Source organism: Montipora capricornis, chromosome 2, assembly GCF_036669925.1.
Source record: "Montipora capricornis isolate CH-2021 chromosome 2, ASM3666992v2, whole genome shotgun sequence".
NCBI classification, from domain to species: Eukaryota; Metazoa; Cnidaria; class Anthozoa; order Scleractinia; family Acroporidae; genus Montipora; species Montipora capricornis.
In genome coordinates, this window is record NC_090884.1 from 45,956,723 (window position 1) to 45,966,722 (window position 10,000).

The 10,000-nt window shown below is 40.9% G+C and overlaps 2 protein-coding genes across 2 annotated transcripts in view; one reads left to right on the forward strand and one right to left on the reverse strand.

The window, feature by feature from the left end:
* Nucleotides 1-10,000, reverse strand: part of LOC138024113 (dual specificity mitogen-activated protein kinase kinase 7-like) — a 336,186-nt gene that overhangs the window by 51,249 nt on the left and 274,937 nt on the right. The window lies entirely within an intron of this gene.
* LOC138023972 (bcl-2-related ovarian killer protein homolog B-like) overlaps nt 1-10,000 on the forward strand; it is a 32,076-nt gene that overhangs the window by 19,498 nt on the left and 2,578 nt on the right. Inside the window, exon 2 of the mRNA XM_068871072.1 lies at nt 5,141-5,560. Coding sequence (XP_068727173.1) covers nt 5,141-5,560 — 420 coding nt within the window. The remainder of the gene's footprint in view (nt 1-5,140; nt 5,561-10,000) is intronic.

Genomic DNA, 10,000 nt, shown 5'->3' on the forward strand with positions numbered 1-10,000 from the left:
TTATGAAAGAGGTCTATTAGGGATTGATACACTGTTGTTAGGGAGCTTAAGCAAGGACGACGGCTACGAGAAAACCACATAACAATTGGTTGAGTAGGTAAAAACAATAGCTCTTCACGCCCGTACGTGCCTTTTACATTTTGAGACATTACTTTGCCGTTGTCGTCTTGACAACGACAGGAAATGATCAAATTTGAGGCCTCTCCGGCCGGACCAACAATCAGGGTCTTTAAATAACTGCTGCCTTGTAATAACATCTGCAAATGGTTAGGGAATCTATAAGTCTCCTCGGATAAGCCGATAAGCTGGAGGTCCCGTTTCACAACCCTTCAATGTTACTAATCCTGTGGGAACGTAAAAGAACCCGCACACTTGTCAACAAATTAAAGGAGTAGGGCATGTAGTTACGGGGTTGTGGTCTTCTGTTGATGTATCATGGTTGGGAGGGTTAAAATGCTCGGAGATATTAGCGCTACACCAAAGCTACTCTAAAATCCAAGGGTAAATAAAGAATATATGATGATATAGAATATGATATATGACGCGAGCACCTGACAGATGACGTTTCAAGTTTCTCTCTAAAATATCTACACCGTTCTCAACCAATTTGCATTCTTAGAATGTGGACTCACATTTTCCACGTCGAGAGACTTAGAGTAATCGCAAATTTATCGTAGTAACGGGAAATAATATGTTAAAGGATGGTTTTCACTAGCGACGGAGTCGGAGTCGGAAGTCGTAAGAGCGCTTATGACCTAGTGAAAATGGTGTGCAAAGATCGGAGTCGTAAGCGGAGTCATAAGCTCGACGGAATTGGAGTCGGAAGATCAGAACCTTCTCATTTTCTTCACGACTCCGCTTCTAGGACTCCGTCGCCTATGAATCCAGTGAAAACTAGATTTTGTCGGAATCGGACAGAAAGCGGAAGAACCAATCAATCACAATGCTTGGAATCGAGCCTGTGATTGGTTTATTCTTTCGCTTCTGCTTCCGACTCCGACGATGCAGTTTTCACTGGATCATAAGCGACGGAGTCATAATAAGCGGAATCGGTGTTCTGCTTCCGACTCCGACAGTTTTGATTTTTCACTACGATCAGTATCGCTCTGTGCTTCTGATTACGACTCCGACTCCGACGCTAGTGAAAACCAGCCTTTACAGACCGAATTGGACGACACGAAGTCCTCCTACCAATAAATCATAAAATTACAATTTCGGAGGAAAAAAGAAGAGCTAAGTTATGAAAGAAAGAGAAAATTTGCATTAAAGACTGACAAAGGGGACGTAATGTCGCAAAAAAAGAAAGAAAGAAAGCCCCAATTTAGGAGTCTGTACACTCTTTCCAAGGTGATTGAAACTAAGGTTGTGATTGCTTGATTTCAACTACAACTTTGAATGTGATTGGCTTATTGAACTGTCCGATAACAACTTCGCACCAATCACAATCGAGGAAATTGTAATTTTTTTGATAAGGGACGGAAGAGAAATCAATTGCCAATTCATCCAGTTACTCATTTTTCCGAATCGGAATATCTCTGAAAAGAGGAAATAAGAATGAGATGGCGTTTGAGATTCTATTAGTTCTTTTCAACTGCAGGTAATTTTAGATCATGGAGTGTGTCTAGCTCGACATGACTTTGAACGAGATTTGAGCTGTTAAAATAAAGTTGATTGATCCATTGTTTTTCGAATTTCTTTAATTCTGAATGTATAGGATGATTAACTATACTAATTTACATAATTCATTGGTTGCATTGGTAATTATAAATACAGACTTGTTAATAGTGCCCACCACTGACTAATCCATAGATCCACCTTATTGTGGAAACCGGATTTCAGACAAGCTTTAAATTTGTCTCGCAAGTTTGTCTTTTTTGGTGTAGCATATATCTCCAAGCATTTACCTCCCAACCATGATACACCACAGAAGACAGACCACAACACTGGAACTCCATGCCCTACTCTTTGCAAATAGTGTGTGGGTTCTTTTACATCCCACAGGGTTATGAACATTGAAGGGTTTGTGAGACAGGTCCTACGGTTTATCGTCCTTATCCGCGGGAAGACTAGAGAGTCTAACCATTTTGCAGATGGCATAACAAAGGAAGCACTTTCTCCTCAGTTTTAAAGACCATGAGTGATGGTAGCCCGGTGCTCAACCGCGGCTACGCACAAAGAACTCTTAAGAATCTAATGATTGGCTGTGGCGTCTCGTTAGGGGTGGTACTTTGGTAGTAAAGTCTGCTACGAACCCAGTGGCACATCAGGCCGGCGCTTGTCTCCGGTTGCTGTAGCATGAAGCGACTAGGAGTATTTCTACTCTCCCTGGATGGATGCTAGTCCATCGCAGGGCTACCTTGCAGCATTAAATTTGCCGGGCTGTGAGAGTAAAGTGTCTTGCCCAAAAACACAACACAACGACCCGGTCAAGGCTCGAACCCGGATTGCTCGATCCGGAGTCCAGCGCGCTAACCATTAGGCCACCGCCACTTTCGTAGTTATTGCAGTTAATTCCATGAAAAACCTTTCTGGGTCTAGAAGCCGAATCGTGCATGCAGGTTCAGCAGACGCCATTTTGTATTTATGAAATAGAAATGCAAAATTCTTCGTATAACTAGGTCCCATACATCCTCATAGCTATCCTTATTATATGGGAGATAACTTGATTAATCCTGTTAATGTTTATCGGGATCTTGGATTCATGGCGGCAAGTGTCCTTACTTGGAAAGTTCATGTTGACTCCATTGCTAAGAAAGCTAATCGCTCATTAGGTTATATCAAACGCACATGTGGGTTTAAAGCTCCGGTGCAGGCTGAGAATTATTGTATTTAACTATGGTGCGTGGCAAACTGGAAGTTGGTGTCCCTGTCTGGTCATCTCATCACAAGGAGAATTTAATGAAGATCGAAGGTGTCCAACGTAGGGCTACTAGGTTTATTCTTCGATCTGATATTTGATTATAAGGATAGACTAAGTGCCTGTGGTCTCATGCCTCTCTCCTTGCGACGAGAAATGCTTGATCTTTCTTTCTTGTTCAAGTGCCGACAAGGGTTTTATTCCCTTGACCTCTCTGATTTCTGTTCTGTATACTGTCCAATAACGCGTACGAAAGGAGCTAGCAAAGGGCCGTTATACCTGTACCTTCTTTTAAAACAGAAACTTTTGCTAATTCTTATTTCAATCGTATTGTTCCTTTATGGAATAACTTATCAATTGAGCTACGTCAGTGCTCTTCTTTATCTACTTTCAAACGACTTCTTAAGAGTCATTATCTATCCCTATAAATGCCGCTGCGCTAACTGTAGCCCTAAATTTTCATCAGTGACATAGTTTAGTTTGTTTTGTACTACTTATATTTATATTTATCTTGATGTTTCTTTTCCTTAGTTATATTTACATTTTTTTTTTAATTTTATATTGGAGGGCTTATCCATAGGTGGTTTTTCACACCTGTTTAGCCTTTCCTCACCTTGTTGAAAGTCTAATAAATAAATTATAATAAATAAATAAATTTCGAGGGGCCTGGATACGTAACTTATAAATGAGACTTTCGTTTTTGCAAAACCATTTCCGCTTCCTCCTCTTTTAATTTTACATCGATCATCCTTTGGTTATATCGAACATCTTCTAGTTTTATCAAAAATCCTTTAGTTGTATTGGGCATCTTTTATTTTTGTGGGACATCTTTGCTTATAGGTTATTGACATTCATGTATGCAACATAACATTGATATATTAAGGCACATTCGATATTTTGTCCGTAAAGGGCCCTCAAAACTAATCGATTCCAAGTGTTACAGCGAATAGGCCTCTTCGAAAAATACCATAATACTCTTTCTTTGTCCCCCCATATTTTGCATAAGCATTGTTTCCAGTTTCTCCTGGGACTTAAACAAGGCTTATGCAAAATTTGGGGGGACAAACAAAGAGTATTATGGTATTTTCCGAAGTGGCCTATTCACTGAACATGCCTTAGTAGCCCTGGCAATCTGATCGCTAACCCCTAGCGACATAGGCGACAGCGACAGTGTGTCTCTGGCTTAACAGTAAAGCCTGGTTTCCATATAGTCTGCGACCATCGGATGCTGTCTGCCTCGGTCTTATCGCAGACGATCGTAAACACAGGAGGCAAATGTTTCCATTTAAATCTGAAGCAATCGCCGACAAGCGTACCACTAATCCTCCGCGAAGCGTGGAAAAAAGGAGCGCACTTACTTCAAGTTTGATTGGACGTGCTTCAAGGCGAACATTAGTGTGTCGCCGATAGGACACAGATCATCTCAGACACACGTTTCCATTAAAACTTGTCTTAGTCGTAAGCGTCGTAATGGTCGGGAAAGTAGAAATAGATTCAACTTTTCCGACCACCCAGATCGCGTTTTCGGGGATATATAAACCAACCACAAAGAGCCGTTGCTTGTCACCAAAGTTTTCTTTTCAGAGGGAAATATGTCACCATGGTAACAAGGATGGTAGTAACGGGTGGAAAGTGCATAATTAAAAATGCCAATTGAGGAAAATGGCGTCGAATGGATTTTAACTCTCCAATTTGAATTTCTTGCGTTCATTGGTACCAATGAAAGCTCTGAAACTGAGCCAAAATTGTCTATAACGAGTTTAAACCTTCAAAACGGTTTGCCTTCTACCGAAAAGCTTCATTCCGAGTTTTTAGATCGTGGCAGTTAACCTGACACCGCAAATTATTTCGATATTGAATCTATGTTCCACCCGCTGCACTCGAAAGGTGACTGATATCTTTCATCGCGGTCATACAATACTTTCGGCTATGCTCCATTTTGGAGCTCTATACATCAAGAGGTTTCGGTTTCGACATTGAGAACGGTATAGGCTATTTGAATGCCAGTGTTGCTAGTGTTTAGATATCAAGACTTACTTGTAATCTTAAGTGTTCCAAACATCCTTTACAAGCTTTTATAAAGAAGCTAACCCGGCAATTATAATTAATTGAGCGTCTGGAGCAGACATCACAATGCCGGCAATCATTTGGAATTTTCTGTTTGGATCTGGAGCTCGGTAAGTTATTTTCTGCTCCCAAACAGCAAGAAAACAACAACAACAAACCCTTAATCAATGCGCCGAAGATGTTGAAATTTCAAAGCAAGCTGTTTTTCTCTGTCAGAAATACATCGAAGCGCGTTTTACGCGCTCAGATCTTTGTTTACTCAACCCGAAGAAAAAACGAAACAAAGAGGAAAGTATATCATCGACTTGTTCTGAGGATGTGGTGAGGACATTGTGCGAAATCGGTACCTTACTGGAGAGTACATACCCACGACTATACAATGATGTCTTGCAACAATTGAACTTCAGAATTAACCTCGGCATTTTAATGTGTCACATGTTTAATCGTGTCTCCGAGCAGATTATTGCTTCAGGGATTAGCTGGGGAAGGATTGTAGCAGTCTACGCATTTGCCGGCGCTTTGGCCTATGATTTTACCCAAGCAGGTGATGCAAGATTTGTTCGCAATGTATCAGGCTGGATGGGACGTTTCACCGCCAAACGGCTAAGTCCTTGGATCAGAAAGAATGGTGGATGGGTGAGTGATCTCGATAAATTAACATAAATTCAACTTTTGCTCCTGTGCTTAATTAATACTCCGGAACGTTTTGCCATCTTGTGCAGTACTTACGATGACAACTCATTCAATTTATAATTAGGGACGCGTGCTTGTTTAAGAAAGCATCCGAACGCAAACGATTTTTCAGCCGTAGATATTCGTTCGAGAGACACCGTTGAGAATTACGTTAGCGTTGGCAGGATGTGAAGTACGCCTTTCAAAGAGACTATCGAGGTTTTAAACACAATCGGATTAATTAAATGACAATGTCAGCTTTGCTCAAAAATTAGTTGTTGAGCTAGAACGTAGCGCCATTTTACAAGGCGGGATTCTATCTGGGATAACCTACATACAGGTGCTAGTCGTTGAGAGCGCTTTTCGAAGCGTGATGTTACGTTCCCCTTACTGGCCCAAATCCCAAAAACTTTTGACCACGAAACATTCGATGGGAACTCCGAAGTAGTTTGAATGGCATGAGGTGTTGATGTTGACCTTCGTTGTCTTTACATGTAATAGTTTTCCGAATAATACCTCGTCTGCAATTAATGGTAAGACGTCAATGTTAAGCCTTTTAAGTTTTTAAGCCTTGCAATGTGATTATTTCCCAAGGTAAAGGAAATAGGGGTATTTGGACCACAATCTATGAAAAGTTCAACCTCGTTCCAGGGTCTTCTCGGCTTTCAACATAGCGGCGGGTCCGGACCGGAGTTGAACGGTTAATAGTTTTTCTTATTTGCATTACAATGTAATCTAACGTGGATGCGAGGCATTTCAGGTTAAAACTACAAAATAGCCCGAAATTGCCTCACATACATGCTAGATTATAATGTAATGCAAATGAGAAAAACTGACAGTGAAAAGGGCTATTATTTGCAAATTGTCGCTATCCCGCAAGAACCAGCTGCAGGACTGCGGACCGCGGTGGCAGTCCGTTTTTACTGCTTGAAGTTAAGTCTCATAATATTCATATTCATCGACTACGGGACTGTTTTGCGGAATGACACCCAAATAAACTGGAATATAGCGGAATGAACCTGAAAATGCCAAAATTTGGTGCATTAGTTAGCACCGACTGATTTTTGGTTGTTTCAGTCCGCTTTTGTTTTGTCACATGATTCCCTAAGGAAATTGCATGTGTTTTTGCCTTTTGTAACATTTGGAGCACTTCGGTCATGAGAGAAATTTGACAGGTATATCCGTCGCCAAATGAATAATTATTTGTTGTGAAAGTCATATTTTATTCGTGAACAAATACAGTAGCAAGAGAAACAGAATGCTATTCTAATAGACCTCTTCACAGTTGTGTGCTTAGTTATCTGGCCTTTAATGAAAGTGAGGCTGGTGTTGACCTTGTCATATACAGACCTCCCTCCTTTTCTCATGTTAATTATGTTGTTGTCATGCTAATTAGTAAGAATTTACCTAAGGAAAAGCAGTGAGGTTTCTATCAAAACAAGGTCAGCTCCAGTCTCACTTTCATTCCTAGACCAGGTAACTAAGGACACAACTGTAAAATGGACTGTTGTTTTTTTCTATGGATTTCGGAGGTAGCTTTCACTGTGCGAGTCAGAAAACCCGTGAACATTTTTATTTCATTCTGACAGGTCAGTTGTGTATTGATCAATCACAATCAAGTTCAGCGAACCACAAAACTAATTACCGTTGCTGCTTGCCTGCTTCCCACGACACATACGTGATGGAGATATACGGAAACAGATTCGCGCAAACCGGAAAACTCTTTTTCTCTTCCCGATTGTTGGCAATAATGCCATCCAACCTGAAAGCAGTGTTTCCTTGTTTGTCCTGGTTTATTCTGCCTTGTTCTGGTGTTATTCCGCCTCCTTCCGGCATATCAGGTATACTCCGTTCCTTTCCATTCCGTCCATGTGTTAAGTAACTCCAAGAGCCATAATGGTCCCATTATGGCTCTTGGTAACGTCCTATTACTTCCACAACAAATAATTATTCATTTAGCGACGGATGTACTTGTCAAATTGTTCTCATCACCGAAGTGCTCCAATTGTTACAAAAGGCAAAAAACACATGCAATTCCCTTAGGGAATCATGTGACACAACAAAAGCTGACAGAAATGACCGAAAATCGGTCGGCCTTAACTAAAACACTAAATTTTGGCATTTTCAGGTTCATTCCGCCGTATTCCGGTTTATTTGGGTGTTATTCCGGCTCGTTCCGGCATATTCCGGTACCATTCTTGTTCATTTTGTTTCATTCCGGTGTTATTCTGCCTCATTCCGGTATATTCCGTTCCGTTCCTGTGTTTAGTAACGCTCCGCATTGCGTACGTGTGGTAGTGCAGTAACGCAGTGCTTGATTCCATTATATAAACTGAGACCTGGTATTGTAAATCATTATAGTGCCATGGTAGATATGTTAGGTAAATAGCCCCCTGAGAAGACATGGGATTACTAGCAAAATACTAAACCCAGAAAAATTGAAGAAAATAAAAGGGCTTCCAGAGGCAATAGCCTGCGAACACTGACGTATTTCCGGCGGTCGTTTCTCTCCCCCGAAAAACCGAGCTGCAAAACGATTTCTGTAACGTAAAATTCTTAGCCAATCAGAATTAGGCTCATAAATCTCCAGAACCAACACGCAGGGAACACACAAAGTACTTGCGCGTTGTCCACGTAAACAAAAGTCAGATTAATGGCGGGCAATATGGAGGATGCGATCAAGTGTGTTGCGGCCTAGAAGAAACGCGTTGTTTTCGTCAATTTACCTACACGATTTGAAAAGTCCTTGCTTGTGGTGTTTTGGACCGTGCGGTGCTCTTCTGAGAAAAACATTGTGATTATGGTTTACCCATTACCAATGAAAAAACAAAAACAAAAGGAATCGATCAGTGAAGGGCTAAGAATGCCCAACACAATCCGGTTTTATGCATACTTCGGGGCTTCAACGGCTCTCGGGCCGATTTTACTGGTTGCTTTCCTGTATAGTTTTACTACCTCGAAATTTTCGAGCAAGCGTCACCAAAACTCAGACATTTCTTTGCCTCCAGTGCGCTCCTTTGATCTCAAGCCGATCTCTTAACTCGAAGAGTAATCACCGTCAAATTGTTTTTTTTTCAATTTAGTCCTCAAGCTCGTCCACTTTACGTACGGCTTTCTTGTTTCGTAGCGGTCGATAATAGCATTTTGTGCGGCCGTTAGCCCACATAAATCGGCTCGAAGTATCAAAGAGGAGATGTCCAAAACACTCTTACAAACACATTTATCTTCTCCTTTGCAACCAAACTATTTGTCCGTCGAAGAATGCAACATTTGCCACCGCAGGGAATCTTAATTCTTTAGCGTTTCACTCATAGCTGTTCGTTTCGAAGGTTCGCTAGTGACAACGATCACACGAATTCCGCGGAGATCACCCGACTCTCTGTTCTCTCATGTAACGTGATTGGCCAAAAAAAATTAAAACAAAAGCAATAGAGTCACAGAAATCGTTTTGCAGCTCGGTTTCGCAGAAGCGATTTTTCGGGAACGACCGCCGGAAATACGTCTGCTTTCGCAGGCTAAGAGACATTGGCTTCGAGGCTGACATATTGATCATTTTCAAGTTCCCTTACAACTTCTTTTTTACCACAAGTTTAAGTGTGCACTCCGAGAGTCTGACAACTTTGTAATACTCAAATTCACTGAAAATAAGTCCTGTCCGGTGGGGTTAGTATCTGGATAGGAGACCTCAAAAATATACCACTTTGCGCCAGAAACAAAGAACCCAAAATTCTATTTCAACGCTCAAAATGCGAAGTAAGCAAGGTACAGATTTTGTTAGACTGCTTTATGCAAAACAAATTCTGATGCAAAAGTAAACAAATATTGATACACGGTTTTAAGGGAGAGCACAAGAAAGTTTTCAGGAAGTGTCGATCGAGAACAAAATATTTCGCCATCAGCAACAAAATTTGTGACATAAAAACAACACAAATTTTGAATTGCATATTGTCTGTGGACAATTTGATCACGTGATCTGCTGTATGCCAGGGAATCTCCCGCAGAGCGTGGTTGTGGCTGCTGCATTAATGTGCAATGATTGCAGGAAAGCATTTTGTCAATTTTACAATGCAAACACTTGAACCGTGAACAATCATGGCTTTTTTATTATTATTTTGTAATCCAATCACAGCCGAGTACTACGACACCCCTCCCCCCCCCACCCCCTCTCCCGTCCTCTTACCCGCGCAAGAAATACTCCAAAAATTCACCAAAAGAGGTTTCCATTATTGAGTGTTCATAGTTTTTATGTCCATGCTGTAACTGTAATTTCTTTTTTCACAGGAAAAGAAAATTAAAACCAATTTACTGCGAAATTTTTTCTTTGTACAGTATACAGAATACGTTTTTGGCTAATTTTTCGTTATATTTGTGGAATGCATTTGTTGCAAAATTCGCCATTGTCTT